At 49.7% G+C, this 22,548-nt stretch overlaps 1 protein-coding gene across 4 annotated transcripts in view; it reads left to right on the forward strand.

Moving 5' to 3' along the window:
- Positions 1 to 22,548, forward strand: part of creb5b (cAMP responsive element binding protein 5b) — a 48,459-nt gene that overhangs the window by 19,911 nt on the left and 6,000 nt on the right. For all 4 annotated transcript variants that reach the window (XM_076970728.1, XM_076970730.1, XM_076970731.1 and 1 more), the window contains exons 6-9: positions 3,002 to 3,128; positions 4,359 to 4,469; positions 19,173 to 19,487; positions 20,914 to 21,141. In XM_076970728.1, the coding sequence (XP_076826843.1) occupies positions 3,002 to 3,128; positions 4,359 to 4,469; positions 19,173 to 19,487; positions 20,914 to 21,141 (781 nt within the window). The remainder of the gene's footprint in view (positions 1 to 3,001; positions 3,129 to 4,358; positions 4,470 to 19,172; positions 19,488 to 20,913; positions 21,142 to 22,548) is intronic.

Here is a 22,548-nt window from a genome sequence, read left to right on the forward strand (position 1 = left end):
GAGAGAGGGATGATGGGTAGAGCAGGAAAAAAGAATGTGAAGAAACAATAAAAAGAAAGATAAAGAGAGAAGGAGGGGTGAAGTCATGTTAAAGTCAGGAAGATGTGTGTGTAATCTGAGAGGCAGGGGGGGTCAGGGCTGCAGGGTGTGTGTGTGTGTGTGTGTGTGTGTGTGTGTGTGTGTGTGTGTGTGTGTGTGTGGGTGTGTGTAAGTGTGTATTTGTTTCTGTGCAGCCACTAGGACTCTGATTATCACCCACTCGCACACTGTCATTTTATACATACCATACACACACACACACACACACACACACACACACACACACACACACACACACACACACACACACACACACACAAATGCATGGGCCCCTATTTGTAAAACTTTCAAGGAGAGGACGGCGACTTCTTGGGGTTTTAAATGGTTTCTGTCTCCAGTCCCTCTGCGTCTCTGGAGCAGGTGAGTGTTGCTGACAGCCGAGCCTGGACAGCTTCAAAAGCTGCTTTCTTTCCCCACGGCTGGGCCCAGCCGCAATTAGGAGCCCTTCCTGCCCTGGGCGCCTGTGTGCATGGGGAGGCCGGCCCGTCCAGAATGCTCTCTCTCCCTCTCTCTCTCTCCCTCTGTCCCTCTCTCCCTCTTTCTCTCTCCCTCTCTCTCCCGCTATCTCCCTCCATTTCTCTCTGTGTCCCTCTCTCCCTGTCTCTCCTGCTATCTCCCTCCCTCTCTTTCTCTTTTTCTCCCACTCTCTCTTTCTCTCCCTCTCTCTCTCCCTTTCCCTCTACTCCCACCCCCACCCCCTTCACTCTCTCTTTTTCTCCCTTTTGCTCCACCCAAGGGCTAACGAGCAGCCGTGTTTCTTCAGCCCCCCTCTCGTCTGGGCGGAGGTCCAGGATGGAGCCGAGCTCTTGTTTTGTACCTCTCTGTGCCACACCGCCGCTAACACCGCTCAGCCGCGCTGCTAAATACCACATGCTTCATTACAGGATCCCAGGGGCGGTGGGAGCAGCCCGGGCTGTCCTGCGTGTCCTGCGTGTCCTGTGTGTCCAGCCGTCCGCTGGAGTGCTAGAACCCAGAGTTTATTTGATAAGGCACAGCGCTGCTGAGGTCCGGCCGAAAGGTCTGATTCTGTGCGCATGTATCCAAGACGGAGGGTGTGTGAGGGTGTGTTACACTCATGTAGTTAGCGTGTCACACATGTTTGTGAAGGGGCCCTAGTGTAACTGTGATGGATTGGCGCGTTGGACCCTAATGACAATATGTCAGAATTCTAATGACTGGGCGCACGTGTGTGTGTGTGTGTATGTGTGTGTGTGCGTGTGTGTGCGCGCGTGTGCGTGCACATGTATGTATGTGTGTGTGCGTGCATGCAGACATTTGCACATGTGTGTGCACACACATAGCAGTGCAATTGCTGCTATTTGGTCTGAATAAATACATGTATTTGTTCAGGTGAAGGTCCCCGTCTCCTTCACCTGTGCAGCTGCCCGTCCTCCCTGCGCTGACTGGATCGGCACCTGGCAGTGTTCACGCTGATTATTGCAGCTTGGTAAACACGTCCTTGTTATGGAATTAGCGAGCATGCTAAAATGAAGCGTCCACCCAGCCTGCTGTCCAACGAAGCGTAATTGTCTTCGCCTGTAGCAGGACAGCTGCGTAAGCTAGGGTCTTACCAGCCAAATAATCGATGGCAGTTGTTTAAATGACATCATCCGAGTGCCTCCGCTGTATAGTACAGATTAAATGGGGCAATATGTGCCAGAAGGATTTGATGAGATTGACTCTAAAGTACAGGCTGTGTGGACCCTGGCTCTGAGAGACTTATTGATGTGGGCAAGTAAGTGAAATGGTCTGCCAGTCAGGCAAAGAGAGTGTGTGTGTGTGTGTGTGTGTGTGTGTGTGTGTGGGGGGGGGGGGGGGGGGGGATAGAGAGAGAAAGGGGGAAGAGAGAGAGAGTGAGAGAGCATGTGGGGTGGAAGATAGATGCTCACATTCCAGGGGTCACAGTATAATGCTCCACATGTCTGTGGGATCACAGTTAAAACAGGACGGCTGGGCCTTAGCAAGCTGAAATGTGTCTCATCAGCATATTGCGTTGAGGTACCCACTGCCGTTTAAATTATTTCGTACTATTGAAAACTGCCTGTTAGTTCAGTATGTCAACTGTTTTCTTTTTTTCTTTATTTTTGCTGACTGCATGTGTGTTGGACTGCACACACGAGGGAACACACATCCCCTCATAGACAGCAAGATACTAAAACGTTTCTGAGGACTTTTGTAGATACCATAAGGTAAAGTGCTTGTTTTGACTAATAAAACAACCAGAATGTTTCTCACGGGTCGACGAGGTCAGGGGTGAGGGGCTCGGGTTACATTCATCCTTCCAATAAATGTGTTCACTGTATTATTTGCATGTGTGTGTGCACGAACTGAGCCAGAATGTATCTGAGTGAGAGGCTTCAGAAAGCCCAGTCAGTAAGGAAATGAGGGAACTTTCTGAAAAGGTCTCACGCATGTTGAAACGCCCTTGTCAAGATGAGGCAGACATGTGGGATGAGATCATGAATATTTTTGATAGAATTCAAAAATGTCGAATTAAAATGTTGTTAAATATAGAACCTTGTTAAAGCCCCTAAACGGGCCCAACCTCCATCACACTTGGAAGTTCAGCGAGTGGCGGGTGAGTTCGACAAGGTCGTGACCTTAGACATAAGGAACGCAGGGTCCAGGACGATGACCTGGAAGTGAAAGTGGCAGAAGCTGCAGTGCCGGCCTGCGGTCCCGGCGAGATGGTGACCTCTGACATGAGCCTGTGACTTCTTAAAAATGAAAACCACAGAAAAAAGGAACTGCGGTTACCGTAAAAATACATCCGAAGGCCCTTTACGTTAACAGAAGTGTCCTTAATGAAAAAGATGTAGGAGCATGTATTTCGTAGTGTCATGTCACAAACATCTATTTGTGTGTGTGTGTGTGTGTGTGTGTGTGTGTGTGTGTGTCTCAGGCCAGTCCCTGGTTCTCTGTCGTCACTGCTGCACTTGAGGAACAGACCGCGCCAGCCTCTCACGGCCTCCATGCCCGGAGCGCTGCCTGACCCCACCATGCAGGGATCTTCCGCCGTATTGATGCCTGTTAGTACGCGCATGCACACACACACAGACAGACAAACAACAAAATCCGACACGTCAAAAGAACAGTGCTGGGATGTTAGTGGGACATGTTAGCGGGACACGTTAGCGGGACAGACTAAACAGTCGGGACTCTTCAGTCTTTCCATTCCGCTTCACTCTTTCTGTTCCCTCAGAGCACAGTTAGCATTTTTGCTAACGGTGGCAGCTAACTTCAGATAGACACAGACCCTTCTCACTTCTGCTCTCGATATGTGGATTTTGTCCCGATTTTGGGCGCTCTTTAATCGACGTGTGTTCCACACAGCGGCCGCCCGCCTCTCCACTCCCCCCTCACCACCACTTAAATCCACCTTGTACCACAGGCCTCCTGCTGGCTGGATATTTTTGGACGGTGGACACCACTATCGAGCCTGCAGTGATAAACAATATGCAGCCAGCAGTGGCCCTGTGGCCCTGTGGCCCTGTGGTCAGACACTGAGCAGTGGTGAAAGGGCTAGACGGTGAGTGACTGGCCACGCCAGCAAACGGGTCCGTAATTGTACACGTTGAAGTGGCACCTGTAAGATAGGTGTGTTCTCTGGAGTTAGACTGGAGGGACTAGAGGGTGAAAAAGGTTTAGGGCTTAAACCCTATCAGACACACACACACACACACACACACACACACACACACACACACACACACACACACACACACACACACACATATCAACGTTTACACATAAACCACACACTAGCATGCAAATACTCTGAACTCCTCTAAAATATTCACACAGAACACCAGGTGTTATTTTCAGCTGTTACGCTTCCTGTGTTAGTTTCCCTTTGACCACTGATCTACACTCAGAGATGCATGGTGTGAAATCAGGAACACAACACACACACACACACACACACACACACACACACACACACACACACACACACACACACACACACACATGCACACACACACACACACACACACACACACACACACGCACACACACAAACAGGCTCACATGCACATGCAGGTGGACACATACAGGCATCAGGCACGTTGTTTTCAAACCCGTCCTGCAGAAGCTGTTAGTGGCAGCTCCGTTCATCAGACAGCAGCGTGTGCTACTAGGACTCTTCGGGCTCGGCCGGACGGGAGGTCAGCACATGCAGGCGTTACGGGTCACAGCCCGTCTCAGCTGGGACCTCTGCTCATGTTTGTCTGCTTTGCTGTTTGTTTCTTCCCTCACAGATGGAGAGACAAATGTCCATGGGGTCCAACATAATGGGCATGCAAGGCTCCGCCCACAGCGGCTCGTGCTCCTCCCCCCATGTCCCGCCCATGCACTCGGAGGCAAAGCTGGTCAGTCGCTCAACACACGCATTGGTGCACACACACACACACACACACACACACCACGTTGAGCTTTCCGAGGTTCACTGGGGTCGTCCTTGGGTCTCCGTATCGGGGGGACCGCATGCACTTGCAAACACTGTTGCATTGCATCCAGCCAAGCCAAGTAGTCTGGCATGGGCCGCCATGCGGAGCCCCCCCCCCCCCCAGCCCCCCCCCCAGCGGAGGCCCTCCCCCGCGGCATTCTGAAACATGCTAGCACTCGTTCAACTGGCTCTGATCTTATCTCCAGCACAGCCGTCAGGGAGAGCAGAGAGGAAAGTATCATTTTGTTTCCGTCTATATGTTTGTTTAGAGCTTACAGGATTATTTTTGAACGTTAAGAAAGCTTCCATTCAAAAGGCTCTAATGGCTGCGTGGCGATGCTGTTTTGAAGCACAGCGTAGCGTTACGGTGCTGTATAAGTGCTGGATCAGCTTCAGGTGGTGTTCACCAGGTTCACACATATTGATGGTCTACTGGCGATTGCAAAGGCTGAGCACGTGCGCCTGTACCGTCAGCTCACGTCAGCTCACGTAAGCACACGTCCGTATTTTATCCTCCGAGGCAGCTAGCGAGGCAGCTGAGGTTTTAACGGCACAATAACAGGGAAAACCACAGATATAAAGGTCCCATTCATTATCATCATAATGAAGAGGGACGTTAATTCTCTAAACAATGCAGCCATTTTTACATGCAAGACGGCTTTTTCCACATAAATCTGGAGTTCTCAGCTTTGACGTTTATTCGTGTGTATTGAACTAGTACAAGTTGCACAATGAGAAACAGTGGGTTTCCTTAACCTGCTCAGTGTGCACTTAAAGATACTGTGAGTGTTCTAGGACCTTTGTGCAGCCTATTTAAACTGACAGCATTTATAGGGAGTTTTACACAGGGCCTTATTCTCTCTTGAACAAAACCAGCAGCTTTACTCTCCGTATCTTTATTAATCTTTAAATTTCAGCATTTTTACTGCCCTTGTTGCATCCATCAGAGAATTTTTGTTCGTTTTGTTTTGTACTTGGCAGATTTGGTGATTAGATTATAATCTGGGGACTTTAAGCCTATTTAATAATCCTATAAAAATTCTGGATTATTAAATCCAGTGGAGAAAAGAGATAATTAAAAAAAGAAGTTCTATTTGGGGGTTGGAAAATAACAGATAGTGTAAAATAAATAGAGGAAAGCAATATGAACAGAAAACAAACTAGAGCTGTCACTAGAGCTGTCGGTGTGCGTGTGTGTGCGTGCGTGTGTGTGTGTGTGCGTGCGTGGGTGTGTGTGGGCAGGTATTAGGGTTCGAGGAAATGTACGGCTCTCTCTCTCTTTCTCTCTCTCTCTCAAGATTGATCACCTTCTGTATTTTTTTAAACCCTTCACTTGTCCCCATGGTAACAGGCAGGGAGAACATAATATTAGTCTAATGCGCTGTCTTATCTCCCTTGGCCGAGGTCCAGGCCCGGCCCCTGAGTGCTCCCCCTCCGACTGTAATTCAATTAGAAGTGTCCTTCTCTTCCCCCAGCACACACAGGCAGGAGAGCCGTGCGGGACGCGCCCCCCACCTTCAAGGCTCCGCACCGTTTCCATGCTGGTTAAACGCTGGATGCTCCACCAGATCCTTCTGGAATATCCAGGAAAGTCAGTTGCTGGTTTTATTGCCTGCTATCAGTCTGTTTACTTGTCCTATTGGTAATCTACCTATTCATTAATGGTGGATTAGTTGTGAACTATGCGCGCAATATGCATGGTGTAGAGTCGGACTTCCAGACAGAGATTAAGCTTAATCTTACTCTAAAACTGAGTGGCAGTGTTACCCCGTCGCAGCGGGGCTAATCTGCGCCCAGGCCTGTCCCGTCTCATCTGCTGGGAGCGTCGGCAGCTGGCTGCTTTTCTGAGATTTTGCGCAGAACTTACAATTTGTGCATTTGCGCCTTTTAAAGTGTGACTAGAATAACTTCTAGTTATCGCACTTGGCTGCTTTGTCTTGACTTGCGGTTTCACTGAGTTCATGAACTTCGATTCACAATAGGCTCTCTCTCTTTTTTTCCCCGCTCTCAGAGTGCGGATAGGGGAGCAGGCACCGGTGCTCTCTCGACCTGCGTTTAAATCCATTTCTTCTCTAATGAGCACGGTTTCCGCGCCCATCCGGGTTGGATGATGGTGGCGGGTGCGATCGGATGACCCTGGTGCTGATCAGAGCCATGTGTGCCCCGTGTATCCCGGCCCAGCTCAGCACCGAGCCCTGATCCCACTTTAATCTCATTATACAGAGATGTTGACTTACTCCAAATGGGAAATATCTCCCCCACTGTAACCCCACACCCCGGACAGGGCCACCGGGGACATATGGATGGAGGGAGACGCTGAGAGAGGGGGACAGAACATTGAGAGAGGGAGAGAGGGAGAGAGAAACGGAGTGATAGAGAGGGGAAAAGAATAGAATTTCTCAAAGGGAGAAAATGTATATCAATGGAAGAACAGATAAATATGGAAGAGAGTGAGAAAAGTGAGTGAAAAATAGAGGGAGCGTGTGTGTGTGTGTGTGTGTGTGTGTGTTTGCACGTGTGTGCGTGTGTTTGCTGGTTGTAGAGCTGTACAGTGAGCTCTGCTCTAGGGTTGATGAGGCCAAATTGATTTTGCGGTGGACTGAAGATCTCGGGCCTAAATACTGCATGAGCTTCTGCTGTCCCCATGGGCTAGATATCAGAGCATCTCACACACGCCACACACCCTCTCTCACACACACACACGCACACATGCCCTCCACACACTGCTCACAAGTGCATGTGTGGCCATGCACACACTTATACAAATATACACATACACTCAAACACATACAAAAGTTAACATACAGCCGCTATACCAAGAATGTTACGTCAGCCATATAATTGATACTAACAGTGACTGAGATGTTGCGGTGTTCACAGGTGCCTTTGCATGCACGGTGTGTGTTTGTATGGGTGGACGTGTGCAGGCACGTGTGTGGGGGAGATTGTTTTGTATTTAAGGCATCTCGGTCCAGAGAGGAAGTGCTGTAGGAGACACTCTACCCAGCTCCAAGCATGACATCATGCACACGGCCAGCTAACAATCCTCTGCATCTCTGCTTTGTAGAGCTTTGGTGCTTGTAGAAAAAGTGCGACGTGCACACACACACACACACACACACACACACACACACACACACACGCACACAAGATTTTATCGGTAGTCCAACTGCCGTGTGTGTCCAGTGCCGGTGCCAGATGCCTCATGGATCAGGGAGTTCTCTCTCTCTCTCTCTCTGGACGTTCGGAGCGTGGAGAGCCCTCATGACTCCGTGGAGAAGGAAGCCCCGAACACGCTCCTTCCAGTGGGAAGAAAGAAAGCTCTACGTGAGCCAGCCATGTCCCGCCAGGCCTCGGGCGGATCAAGTTTCTCAGCTTCTCCGTTCAAAACCGTCTCTGCTCCGACAGGCTCCGCTTGTAACGTCCGCGGTTGCTTCGATCAGCCAATCAGCTCAGCCATGGCTCTCTTGACTGGTTCTGGATAACTGCTGTCATTCGTGTATTTCTGGCTTGTGCAGGTGAAAGTTTAAAAGGCGTTTAAAGCATATAATCTATCTGATCCACCAGAGGTATTCAAATCCAGGTGCTGCAGGCTTTCCTCCTTACTTTTATCCAGGAGTCCAGGCGTGATGACAGAGTGGCCAACCAGTTACATGAATCATTTAATCAACTACCAGGGATTACAAAATCCTGGACCAGATTTGGATATGAGGTTCTGATTTGAACACCACGGTGATATACCATCAGCACAGTTCAAACATGAAGCTTTTAGCGATTACACTAGCGTCTCAGCGTGCCAAGAACGTAGCTGAGCTGCTCCTTGATCCAGCATCATGAATTTCGAAGAGCACCAGATATTTTTCCATGATGTTTCTCAAACCCCGAGGCAAAGAGATGTACAAGGGCTTGCTGGAACGCCAGTCTCGACAGTTATTTCAACAACAGCACAGAGAAAATGTGTTGTTTGTTATCGGTGTGTGTGTGTGTGTGTGTGTATGTGTATGGGGGGGTAATTATGCATTGTTTATGTTGTTACTAGGGACAATAAATTTGTCACTAGGCATCAGTCTAAGGCGGTGAGCTTTTTTATGCAGTAAACAATGCATATGTGCTGGTGCACCATTCTTCCACTGGCTGCATAGCTGGCACATGGCGCGCTAGCTGACATCATTCTTGGCATGCTGTAAATGTACTCCTTTTTACTTGGGGTGGGGGGTGGGGGGTGGCGCTCTTAAAGAAACATTTCACCGAGGGACACTGCCATCAAAGTGGTGTAAGGGCTTTATGAGAGAGTTGGGGCTTTGAGCGTACCTAATCACACCCTCATTCATGCGTGGAAGATGGGGGCTGGCCCCCCGAGACCTGTTCCGACGCGGACGCGAGCACGTGGGCGTTCCTGGAAACGCGCGAGATATCTGTGTTAGTTGCTTTTTTTGTGGATAGTACAAAAAACAGTGGATAGTAAGTGAGCAGTCGTGAATTCAGGGTTCTGATGTAATCTGCTGTGTCAGATGAAGAACTGTGTTTTCGTACGTTTGAGTTCAGTTCTGCTGCTGTCCAAAGAGCCCGATTCCTAACGCATGGCTTCCCAGATGTGAAGCTGTGCTTTCACCTGGAGCACCTGCGGCAGGGTAGGAGGTGTGGCCTAAGGCAGGCTTGGCTTAAGGGAGGTGTGGCCTAAGGGAGGGTGGTGAGGGTGGGGGCGTCCAGGTTTTGGAATCAACATCTGTATGAATGGAGGCATTGTCAGAGGATGATGTCATATGAGAATGAGCCGTAGCGCAGCTGAAACATGCAGCATACACATAACACTATAGAGAGACATAACACTATAGAGACACATAACATTATATAGACACATAACACAATAGAGACACATAACACTATAGAGACACATAACACTATATAGACACATCACACTATAGAGACACATAACATTATAGAGACACATAACATTATATATACACATAACACTATAGAGACACATAACACTATATAGACACATCACACTATAGAGACACATAACACTATAGAGACACATTACACTAGAGACACATAACACTATAGAGACTAAACACATACGGTTAATTAACATGACAGAGGACATACACATAACACTATTTACTGACAGTAAAACAACTGAATTTGTTTAAAGGTTCTGTCCAGAAAGGTTATGCTGTCCAGAAAGAACCTTAAAACCTGGAAAAGGACTTCAGATTTTTCACTTTTTTTTGAATGTGTGGATATCCTCTGTCATGTTAACTGTTTGTGTTCAGTCTCTATAGTGTTATGTGTATGTCCTCTGTCACGTTAACCGTATGTGTTCAGTCTCCATTTTCCAGTTTTTGAGGTTTTTTTCTTGTGCTGACAGCACAGGACCCTCAGGCAGGGCCACAGGTTTGTGTACTGAGCGGTGCGGGGCCGAGCCGTCTGCCCTGTGTTTGTCTTAGTGCGGCACCGGGCACATTCCCACACGCCGCACAGAGCCTCAGTGGAGGCATCCACTAGGGTACCTGCCTTAGGTATAGCCTGCAAGGCATTGTGAGGTGGGGATTGTGTAGGGGGCAGTGTTGGATCTGTGGGGGAAACAGTGGAGGGGAGGTGGGGTCTGTTGGGGGGTGGGTAGACCCACTAGCTGGTATTAGAGTCTAAGAAACTGGTTCAGTTGCTGTCCTGATGAATGTTTATTGTACTTTGTCGTGTTCCCACAGGGAGAGGTTCCTATTGCGTTTTGCTAATTTGTAATCGTCCTTTTGAATCAGATCAGCCTGCAGTCCTGGAGACCCTGTGCATGGGACCATTCTTATGTTTGCCTGCATGGTACATCTGATTTAACTCGTCACCTAATCTCACTCATTTAACTCATCACCTAATCTCACTCTGCGGTGCTGCAGTCGGTTTACCTGCAAAATATGTGTTGAGCTTAAGCAAGCTGTCCATTGGTCTAAGATAATATTCTTTGCTCCGATTCTTTACCTAGAGATCAAACCATACTCGAACCGAACTGTTCACAGATCAGTACCAAATGTGACCTTCGCAGTCACAAACATAACCACTGATTGGACTTTTGCTTCGCTTTGAAGTCCGACATCTCCCAATTATGCTGTCACAGCAAAGCTGGCAACCATAGGCACAATCAGCCTTGTTTTTACAGTTACACGATCCGCACTGCAGTCAACCGAGAGGTTTCTTTTAAGGCCTAACTTGTAACTAATACGGATGGACAACGAGGGCCCGAACTTCTCCAGTGTCATGCACGTGCATTCTCGCAGCGTACAGTGATGGATGTTGGTGTCTGTAGTGAGAGCGGCCCTGATTACAGCCGCGCAGACCTGCTTGGCTCCGGATTGCTGCACGGTTGTGCTTTTGTTAACTGAGCCTGATTAGGCCTACATTACAGCTCCCACACAACCAGCCATGCCACCCCCCGGCTCTGGCCGGCTGTTTTCATCACTTTCGTCTTTTGAGGAAATATGGTTTTGCGCTGCTTCCTTGGAAAGTGCCATCCACTGAGCTACTATAGTCACAGAGAGAGAGCGCTTGCTAAATCCAGGCATGGCTGTATAACTAAGAGCAGAAGATCAATGTGGTCTTGATTAAAGTTTGATTTGTTGAGTGGACTTGCAGTCTGCTTTCTAATTTGACTTTTGACATCAGTCGGTGTTCATGGTTGTATTACGCTTTGGTCTGTCTTGATTGGTTTGCTTTGCAGCTTTCTCACAGTCACAGAAATGTATGCGGTGGTATTTAGGGAGGTGCCCATTCGCTCGGTCAGTATATCCACTGTCAGCCCGAGCTTGTGTTAATCAAACCTCTCAGGGTAAGAGTGCTGATCTAAGGCCATTTCTCGTACTCCAGTGAAAACAATTTATTTATATCAGGCTGGACTGGATCCCGCATCTTAGTATGTTTACCCTGAGAGCTGTGATTAATGTAACCTCTGGCTGTTCTTATAGGCACATGGCCGCTTTCACACCTGTTTTCTAGCTGCTCAGCAAATCGAATTGGACACAGCATTCACGGTCAGAAAAAAGGCAGTTGCGGCTGCTACCAGATTTCCGGGTCTCTCCATCCACGAGAGCTTTCAGGGAGAAATGAGTTAAGTGGTCCCCATCTTGCATTGGCTAAAGGGGTGGTGGGGTGGTGGAGGTGGTGGAGGTGGTGGTGGAGGGAGGTGGGGGGGGGGGGAGCTCATTAAATGAGCTAATGGGGGTGTGGGCACACACCGAAAACGTGGAGACCGAGAAAGAGCCTCTGTGTCTCGCACGGACGTTTAGGACCAGTAGGGAATAAGATGGGCGTCTCGTACTCCGCAGCTCACGGAGAGTGAGGAACCACGCCAGGAAAGTTGGAACTGGGACTGATGCAATGAGAAGGAGTGTGTGCAAAAGCCCGGTCCGCTCCTCCAGGGCCTGGAACAGTTACGAGGCCGCGTGACTCAAACATCGCCGTATGCCGCATGCCTCCGTAACCTTCCCCTCGCTGCGATGGGAAAGCACTTCAAATATACATGTGGCATGCATCAAATACTTTAGGTCTCAGTCAGATAGCGGCCTAATAGCCCTATTCATATATTCACTAGCGCTGAGCTAACTCCTGCAGAGTTTTAAACGCGGTCAGTTCTCATAACTCCTTTAGTTCGGAATATATATCAAGGAGCTTTCTCGAGCTTTTGTGCTTGGTTTTGCGCCCAGATGTATGGTTCCTCTTAACCTTTTGTGGCTAAGGGACATTCTTCTCCTTATCCTAAGTCAAGCGAGCCATAGTTTGATGAGCACTAGTTTGCCTCATGCAGTGCACAATCAGAAAGACTTTACAGAACATAGCCAGAATTTCTTTGAATTGCTCATTTAATATTTGTAATATTACTCCATATATTTTATAACAGGAGTAAATATTTGAACACCTTCCCATCCACTGTGATATTTGTTTAATCCAAATTCAGAAAACGTACTTCTTATGATGTAAAGATCCTGTTTACATATAAGAACACCAAAGAGCCCAGTGAGTAAACGGTGAAGGACCAGAGTGAAAGAGAGAGGGGAAAAACCAAACACAGAAACAGTAAAGGGCAGCTGACAGAGCGGAGCAATGATAGAAGAGGAGAGAGCAGCGCAGAGGGAGAGATACCAGGGGAAGGGTGGAGGTTCAGAGAGGGAGAGACACCATGAACAGGGAAGGGTGGAGGTTCAGAGAGGAGAGACACCAGGGGAAGGGTGGAGGTTCAGAGAGGAGAGATACCAGGGGAAGGGTGGAGGATCAGAGAGGAGAGACACCAGGGGAAGGGTGGAGGTTCAGAGAGGAGAGATACCAGGGGAAGGGTGGAGGTTCAGAGAGGAGAGATACCAGGGGAAGGGTGGAGGATCAGAGAGGAGAGATACCAGGGGAAGGGTGGAGGTTCAGAGAGGAGAGATACCAGGGGAAGGGTGGAGGATCAGAGAGGAGAGACACCAGGGGAAGGGTGGAGGTTCAGAGAGGAGAGACACCAGGGGAAGGGTGGAGGTTCAGAGAGGAGAGATACCAGGGGAAGGGTGGAGGTTCAGAGAGGAGAGATACCAGGGGAAGGGTGGAGGTTCAGAGAGGAGAGATACCAGGGGAAGGGTGGAGGTTCAGAGAGGAGAGATACCAGGGGAAGGGTGGAGGTTCAGAGAGGAGAGATACCAGGGGAAGGGTGGAGGTTCAGAGAGGAGAGACACCAGGGGAAGGGTGGAGGTTCAGAGAGGAGAGATACCAGGGGAAGGGTGGAGGTTCAGAGAGGAGAGATACCAGGGGAAGGGTGGAGGTTCAGAGAGGAGAGACCATGAACGGGGAAGGGTGGAGGTTCAGAGAGGAGCTGGAGGGGCAGCGAGTCTCCCAACGCCTCTTACCCACCCACCATCCACACACACATACGAGCACACAAACACACACACACACATATATACACACACACGTGCACACACACACAAACACACACACACACATATACACACACACGTGCACACACACACACACACGCATGCACATACACACGCGTGCACACACACATACACACACACACACACGTGCACACACATACACATAAGCGCGCATACACACACATACACACACACACATACACACAAGCGCGCGCATATACACACACACACACGTGCACACATACACACAAGTGCATGCATATACACATACACACACACACATGCACAGACACACATACACACACACGCATGCATACACATACATACACATATATATACACACACGCATGCATACACATAGACACACATACACACACACGCACACACACATACACACAAACACACACACATACACACACATGTGCGTGCATACACATACATACACACACACACAAGCACGCATACACACACATAAACACACGCACGCATACACACACATACACACACGCGCACGCATACACACATACGTGCGTACACACACACGCACGTACACACACAAACACACACACACACACACACACACACATGTCCACTCACACACACACACACAGTGTACCCGGCTCCACTTCTACCCAGGGGCTCCCTTTCCCTCTGACCTCATTTGGTCTGATATATTCCCCCAGCAGTGGGCGGGTCTCTCTCTCTTTCTCTCTCTCTCTCTTTCTCTCTCTCTCTCTCTCTCTCTCTCTCTCTCTCTCTCTCTCTACACTCCTCTACTGATATGAAGTCATCCCTTCATCCAGCGTAACCTGAACCTGTTGGCAGGTCGTGTCCCTAGGCACACTCCAACATCACTTCAGAGGCGCAGGTCCGCGGTCACTCTCGCAGCGAGCGTTTAAAGGTCCCTCGCGCACCTGTGCTGCGGCTGTGGGAGGGAGATGACCTAGGCGGAGAGAAAGGTCAGAGGCAAGGGGTTAAAGGTGAGGGTTGAAATGGTTGAAAGCAGACACTAGTTTTGCCTCAGGTCATCCAAGACATACGTGAATGATATATGTACACCGAGCAGTGAGAGAATGTTGCAGGAATATGGAGCAGGAAGGTATTTATGGCAGGATTTGTTTACTTTTTGCCTCATAAGGTGCCTGATGCATCCATACCAGTTGGACGTATGTTTATATAATTTTAAAACATATCTGAAATGATTAAAATAATTATATGTCTTTGTCTGCTCTTCTAATTCCCGGAGTCTCTGACATTCAGTATCAACTTCTTTGGCTGACAATCATTCGTCTGGGTCACATTTCACTACATGTTCCTGAACGACAGACGTCTGTAATTCTAGACCTCACGTCTAAAATCCAGCCCTGGATTTTGTAATCACTAGTAGTCCATCTATGTCATTGCGTGACATATGAAATCACAGCCCATGGAATTATGGGATTAGGGGTTTCCCACCTTCCCTTTCTCTGGGAACAACGGCCAGGGCCGGACACCTCTGCAGGACGTCAGAGCGGCCAGCGCGTGAGCAGACCGAGGTCCCGCACCACCGCGTGGCCCCCGTCTGCAGCGGGATAATGAGTGTTTAGCCGCGGCTCTTATGTGACACGGCGAGGCCGAACTGTCATTAGCGGCTCATGCGGCTGCTGCTTCAGGTCTGCAGGTGCGGCCCAGTCAGCTCCTGCTGCCTTAATGTCTGTTTACACCTCATCAGCGCGGGCTGAGCTGGGCTCTCGGTTCACGTCACGCGGGCTTTGGACGTGCGTAGTGCCTGCAGGGTATATTAGAAGTTGTCTGGCGAGGTTCTGATTTGCCGGAACGACTCGTAAAATGCGCGGCAGCCTGACGGTGCAGCTTGCCTGAGCGTCGACTTTGGTAAGCAGGTCTTGTGTTTTTGTGTTCCCACGACTTTGCTGAGGCTTTTGGGTTGAGGAGCAGTTCAAGGTGCAGTCGTCTCGTTTGTGTATACGTGATGTGTGTCTTTGTGTCGGGTTTTGGGCTCTGTACAAGTGTTGTGGAGAGGAACGTGTGTGTGTATTGTAGTGTGAAGCAGTGGAGAGGTGTGTGTTTGTGTAATGTGTGCTGTTGCACACCGACCGGCTCCCTCTATGGAGCGGTAGACACTCACACCGCCCCTGCCCCCGGACAAGCCCCTGGGGGGGCTGGCTCGAAGCTGGAGTGATTGGTGATTGCATTAGCGCGCTGATAGCACCCGCACTCTCGGTTCCCTGCCAATGATGGATGGATAGTTCTTCCATGGAGGAAAAAAAAAAGAGACGCTTTCCCTCTCTTCCTCTCTGCCTCCCTCCCGTCTTCATGAACTGGCTTCGAGCCAAGCCGAGAGTAACCGGCGCTCTAGCCCGTGCTAGCCGGATGTTAGTCGCCCCATCAGGGCCCCACACAGTGGCATTCCACCCCGTGGGAACTGCAGGAAGCCTGCATGGCGGATGGGGGAGGGAGTGACGGGCTCGCAGCTGCGTCGGTGCAATCGCTACAAGGCCGCTGCTGATTGACGGGTGGTCCAATCAGTCAGAGGTGTTTTTATGCCCTGTGACCCCAATATGTCTGGCTTGTGGATGGATGAACGATGGTCCCTTGCTTTGCTGATTCTGACACACTCCAGCTCGGTTCTGCCATCGTATTGGGTCCCACCTACAAACACATAAAATAAGATTTGAAATGATCCCCCCCCCCGACATCCTCAACTGTCCTGCCTCTTAGCTCCAGTCATGGTGTCCATAGACCACTTGACCATATGTGCAAGGCTTTGAACCGTAGTGCAGTTCACAACATTGCTTCCACTCTCTTCAAGGCTAAATGGCAGACTTGTGGTTCCATCCAGAATAAGACTATTCATTTAATAAGATCTGTGGCGGGACATCTTGTGCTGTACGGCGGACACGACTGTTCGGATGAACGACCGAACAGCCGAGACGCGACGTAATTGGTGGGTTAGCGGTTGTTCACTACATTTGGGCAGTTTGTGGTGGGAGGAAATATTCCATTTGCTTTGCTCCAGGCCTAGTCCAAGAAAATCATCTTAAGAAAAGTGCAAATATGTGTTCTGTTTATCACAGCTCGGAATTCTAGTACGGCAGAGAACAAGTATCCTTGGGATATTTGAGATGTAAACAAACTTACAAAATCAGGGACATGGTAAACAAAGAATCATCAGTCAGCATTCCTTAAAAATCTCAAGGTGGTCTCTTTGGTGACCAAACAAACCAACACAGACAGAGTGAAAGATGGCCGAACCCTCATCAAAGACATTGGCTTCACTATAAGGCTGGCTAAGGAGACTTCTGTTCTTACATTTCACAGCCGAGAAGTTGTACAGTTGCCTGGTGTCTGCAGTTTTTTGTACAGTCACCTCTGTTACCACATGGTAAGCCAGCGGTAGTAAGCCAGAGAGAGTCGTGCCGCCACCACTTACTGACGGTTGTTGCGAGTGGTGTCGCTAGTGAAGGGAAGTGGTGAGAATGGGCCATCTGGAACTTTTAAGGGATGAGGCAAGAGATGGTGGACCGTGTGGTTAGCAATGTTTAGTTAGTGGGAACGGTAAGGTGTGAGGTGTTTTGCCTCAAGTGGGTTATAAGTGCTCTGGTAGAGGCTGTTGTGGGCTCTTTCACAATTGTGAGTCCTGGGTGTAGTGTGTAGTTTGCGTTGGGAGGGGCGATGGCGAATGCTATGTTTGGCTTGCAGCAGTGCTGGTGGAGTTTGGTGGTGAAGCATCAGTAAGGGTGGGTGCCAAGGGTAAAAGCGTGGGTGGTGCAGCTTAGAGAGGAACACGTGGAGGCGGAGATGGTGGATGGCAGCTCTAAGAAGCGTGGGAATGGAAACAGCTCTAGAGGGGCAGGGTGCCTTTCCTGGGCTGGCTGAGAAACATTTGCCAGTAATCAGTAGCCCTACGAATCATTCATTTGGGTTTCGATTTGGGTTTGTTTTGGTAAATAGCAACCATGGTCTGTCTGAAAGCCTACAGGTCAGTATAAACTTTGATTCGGTGCTGTTGTGTTTTTGTATCCTGTCCAAAGTGAGCTGCAACCCCTGGAGATGAAATTCCACCCTTCGTGAGCACGGCGGCCATTTTCAAAAAGGGTTCTGCCTGACATCCACCCCTCCTCGGAGCAGGCAGTGGTGAGGCCAGTGAGAGTGAGAGATTGGGAGTGATCGAGGAGTTGGAGAGTGAGAGGGAGGAGAGGAGCACAGAGAGGAAGGGAGGAAGGGAGGATGGACAGACGAATGATGCTGTGTTCTGATGTGGGCCAGCTGGACGTGGCTCTTGGCCGGAGGACTCAGTGTGCTGCCTGTTGCAGACACCCAGTTATGGACACAGGCTCTGACCGACAGCAGCTGGAGTGACAGCAAGAGAGTGGGAGGGAGAGAGAGAGAGAAAAGGAGGGAGAATGGCAGAGAGAGAGAAAGGCGGAACAGGTAGGCAGCGGAGGAATACTACGAGATTACTAAGAGGGGTGTGTGACGTAAGCCGGTGTCTTAAAAAATGAAGAAATTGTGTTGTCTTTTTCTCTTTGGCGGTCCTTTTAAGAAGTGCCATCGTTGATGGAAGTGGGAGGGGTTTTCTGAGGGACCTTTTATTGGCACCTATGACTATAAATAAAAGACTTGATATATTTGTTTGTTTCCTCTTTCCTTAAGATTCCTATTTCTCTGTTGGGTTTTTATAATTCAGCGCGCCTCAGATCAGTTTCCTATGAAAATGGCTCTACCTGTGCAGCCTAAATGAAAACACCACACAGCCTGTAGACTCAACACACTCTAAAAATACTTCCACTTTTCCAGCGCAAACCTAAAAGACCAGGGCAGTGTGTGCAGACATAGATGCTCTTTATTTTCCTTCCCTTTGCCTCTGTTTGCTGTCAGGCCGATCACACCAGCGTCCGCGTCTTGGCAGCGGGAGGCTGGGCTCCTTGCTAATAGTCCTCAGCCGTCTTACGGGCCTGCCCAGAAAAACAGCTCGGGCCAGAGTGCGGCAGCGGGTAAACATGCCCTGAACACAGGCACTTTGAGTGAGCGTCTCGAGGGCCGGCTGCCCGGTCGAACCCTTTAAGTGGACCACACGTCCGCGGCGGTGGGGAGGAGATGGACGGGGGTGCGAGGGACAGGCGGCGGGACAGCGCTGCGGGACGGGGCCCTGCGGGATGGGGGACAGTTGGGACGGGGCCCCGCTGGGACGGGGGACAGTTGGGACGGGGCCCTGCTGGGACGTGGCTCCCACTGTGTGGCGACAGACGGTGGAAGAGTGTGTTTACGCGCATGTAAGGAGCGGTGTAAACAGCAGCGAAGAGCGCATATATTAGTACAGCGCAGAGAGTAAATATTAGCGAGTGGGCCATCCAAATTGCTTTATTTGGCTTCCCGGTTTTGCGTATGAGGATGAGTTTGAGTTTATGAGTATGACTTTATGTGCGGCAGCTCAGGTGCACCCTCTTAGTGCTTTACATTGGAGCCTTTTGATTTCCAACATCTCCTTTCACCTGTTCCCATCAGGCACTCTCACTAAAGCCCACAGGTGCGCATCGTCTTACACCTGAGAGAGTGACCACGCCCACCCTGCTCATTCCAAGGGCCGTTAGAGATGTTATTTGCTGCATCGTGAGCTTGTTTGTTTGTCCTTGTCTAAGATAGACAATAAAACCATCGTGTTAACCCCTCGCTTGCTGTGTCTCCCCAGCCATTGTTACACCTCTCTTTTCTCTCCTTCTTCTCCAAAGAGACTGAAAGCTGCACTGGCTCACCATCCGGGCCCCATCGCCAATGGAAACATGAACACAATGGGTCACATGATGGAGATGATGTCATCACGGCAAGAGCAGGGCGGCCACCACCACCTGCACTCGCACCCTCACCAGCACATGCAGGGGCCGCCCCACGGTTACCCGCACCACGCCCACCACCACAGCCACTCCCAGACCGCCCACCACCACCCGCAGAGCCACGGACACCCCAACACTCACCCGGGCCACCTTCACCCTGCACACGGGCACCAGACGTCACCCCACCCACCTATACATTCCGCTGCCTCCCAGGTAACCAGGAGTGGGGGGAGGGGAGGGTTTGTGTCGGTTCACGTGGGTAGGGGGTGAATGAGCTTGGGTGGAATGGGGTCTGGGTTTGGTTACTGTCTGTTTGAGTGTCAGGTGATTTGATTTGAGCTGGCGTGATTTGAGCTGCACTGAACTGAACTGCGTTTTGAACTGCGAGTTGGAGAAAGAAGAGTGAGATCTGAGAAGAAGGTCTATTTCATAAAACAAAGCTGAGCTACGTTAGATCATGCTGTATCAAAGCTGTCATACCCTAAGATAACATGAATGAATGAATAAATGAATTTATATTTATATTATATTTATATTTATTTAGCGCCTCTGAGGAACCCAAGATTGCTTTACAAGTAAAACACTTTTTTTTAATCCAATGACAAGCCGCTGAGAAGTGGCAGCCAAAAGCTGCTAACAGTTTTGTACGTGGTCAGATTTTGTTTTGGTGAGGTTTGTTTGATGAGGTTTTGTTTGGCGAGGTTTTGTTTGGTGAGGTTTTGTTTGGCGAGGTTTTGTTTGGTGAGGTTTTGTACATGGTGAGGTTTGGTTTTGAAACCTTTGGTTATTGCTGCTGCACATTTATGCATGGTTATATTAGCAAGTACTAGGTGGAGACCATGGAAACATTTCTTTTTAAAAACAAAAAGCCTGCAGTGACATGATTTTGGATATGTGCAAACTAGAACATAGTGTCAATTCTGAAAAATAACATCCGGGTTCCACTTCCGTACCCCGATATGCAGAATTTCTGGTATTTCCAAGTCTAATAGTAAAAAAAAGAGAAAGAATTTCAGGTCTTGACCTCAGCAGTGATCTCTCAGTGGAATTTTTCTAGTCAGTATGTGCCTTTGTGATTCAGAAATTCTGCCTCCAGTGAATTATTAAACCAAACAAGAGGCCCTGTATCCACACCACCCATCGGAGGCCCTGCGTTTTCCACCACCCTAGCGCAGCCTGCGACGATCTGAGGACCGCAAGCACCCGCCGTTGCCAGGTCCGCGTCAAAGGGCTTTTTTGTGGGCAGAACGGTGCTTGTAGCAGGCCCGCTTTGCCGGACGTCTGCGAGCACCAGTCTGAGCGGGACTGGGCGTTGGAAAACTGGGCCCCGACACCTCTTTTAGAAGGGTGGGGTGTTTCTCACACACAGTCACGTCCATCATGGGGCTGCAGGGGCACGTGGACAGAGCATGTGTTGTTTTACTGCAGCCTCCCAGACAGGCTGGAGAGGTATGAGCGTGAGGCTACGGAGCACGGAGCTTCGGGCCTGAGGTGGAGATTTTAGACAGGTGATTGGCCAGCGGCCAGGACGTCTGGTCGAGAGGAGGCGGGGCCGTGGTGACGGCCAAAGGCAGACTTGAGGACCTTACGCAGCTACGCCCACTGAGCGCCATTTTGTTTGTCGTTGTTTTGATCCCAGTTGTCCCCGGCCGCCCAGCAGATGCAACCCACGCAGACGCTCCAGTCGCCGCCAACCAGCGGGGGGCGCCGCAGGCGGGTGGTGGACGAGGACCCGGACGAGCGGCGGCGCAAGTTCCTGGAGCGGAACCGCGCGGCTGCCACCCGCTGCCGCCAGAAGAGGAAAGTGTGGGTGATGTCTCTGGAGAAGAAGGCCGAGGAGCTCACGCAGACCAACATGCAGCTGCAGGTACGAGCCCCGCCCCCGGCCCCGCCCCCGGCCCCGCCTCCGCACGCCCCCAACGCCCCACACTCCGCCGGACGGGAAGACCCATCCCTCCATCCCTCCTTCACTCCAGTGTGCAGAAACAAGAAATAAAGAAATAAAAGGAAACTTTGGAGTAAGAATGGGCTGGAGCCATTGGAGCAGTAAGCGCTGTCTTTTCCACAAATTGAGCTGGAGGTAAAGAGTGCAATAAAACTCACAACGAACTCTTTGAACCATTCAAACTAAAGTCAAACAATTCCTCTGATACGATTTGAAGTTTTGAAACCCGAGTTTCACATGTGAAGTCGTGTAGGGTCCACTTGGCGTAAGCTCTCATATTCCACAAGGTCTTAGTGCGGAGAGGCTACAACAGCCTGTAAACTCTCCTGAGATGGCAGCTGAGGCCACTGCAGACAGGTAGCAGATGGAGCTCAGACAGAACTGGCTCTGGGAGGGGAAAGGGCGCCGGCCTGCTGGGAAACCAGGGCCAGGCGCTGGAGTGGAGTTGCAAGGCAGTAAAACACAACACCATGGGAGTCCACACTGTACAGAGGTTACAGTTAGTAGATAATTGCACTGCCATTGGCCAGCATAAATGTATGTAAATGCAAACATTTGTTGACATTTACATACATTTGTAGAGGGTTCCAGTTCTAATCCTAATCCCAAGGAATATTCATGAAACTGTGAAAGGATCTTGGAATAAGGTCCTTTGAACCTTAGATTCTGGTGAACAACACCCCACTCATAGTAGGAGGGAGTACGAGTGCCCCACAACACTCCACTCATAGTAGGAGGGAGTATGAGTGCCCCACAACACTCCACTCATAGTAGGAGGGAGTATGAGTGCCCCACAACACTCCACTCATAGTATGAGGGAGTATGAGTGCCCCACAACACTCCACTCATAGTAGGAGGGAGTATGAGTGCCCCACAACACTCCACTCATAGTAGGAGGGAGTATGAGTACCCCGAGATGATCGCTGTTAGAGTTTACTGGGTGTGTTTTTAACTGCACAGCCTCCACATGCATATTTTGCATGCTTATTATGATTTTGTAAAGGAGACTCTCAGCCAGTGGGGAACTGTCAGGGCCCTCTACGCCCTCTCAGAGGGCCTAAAATATTCTTAAAACATTATATATATATAATTATCCAATTTAATTTTATCTACTTACAGTTTTACAATCGACATCTAAACAATTACAGAAATATAAGCAAATAAATTATTCACCCGTGTCTATTCAATCTGTGTTGGAAGGTGAGGGGTTAAGTGAGCCTGTGTCTCCCCCTATCAGGACTGTGATGCCCGCTGTTCGTTTACAGAGGGCCTGGCAGTTATAATTCAGCGCAATGCCAGTTTCAAATGACAGTAAAATCGACCAATCAT

The sequence above is a fragment of the Brachyhypopomus gauderio genome, chromosome 13 (assembly GCF_052324685.1).
Source record: "Brachyhypopomus gauderio isolate BG-103 chromosome 13, BGAUD_0.2, whole genome shotgun sequence".
Taxonomy (NCBI): domain Eukaryota; kingdom Metazoa; phylum Chordata; class Actinopteri; order Gymnotiformes; family Hypopomidae; genus Brachyhypopomus; species Brachyhypopomus gauderio.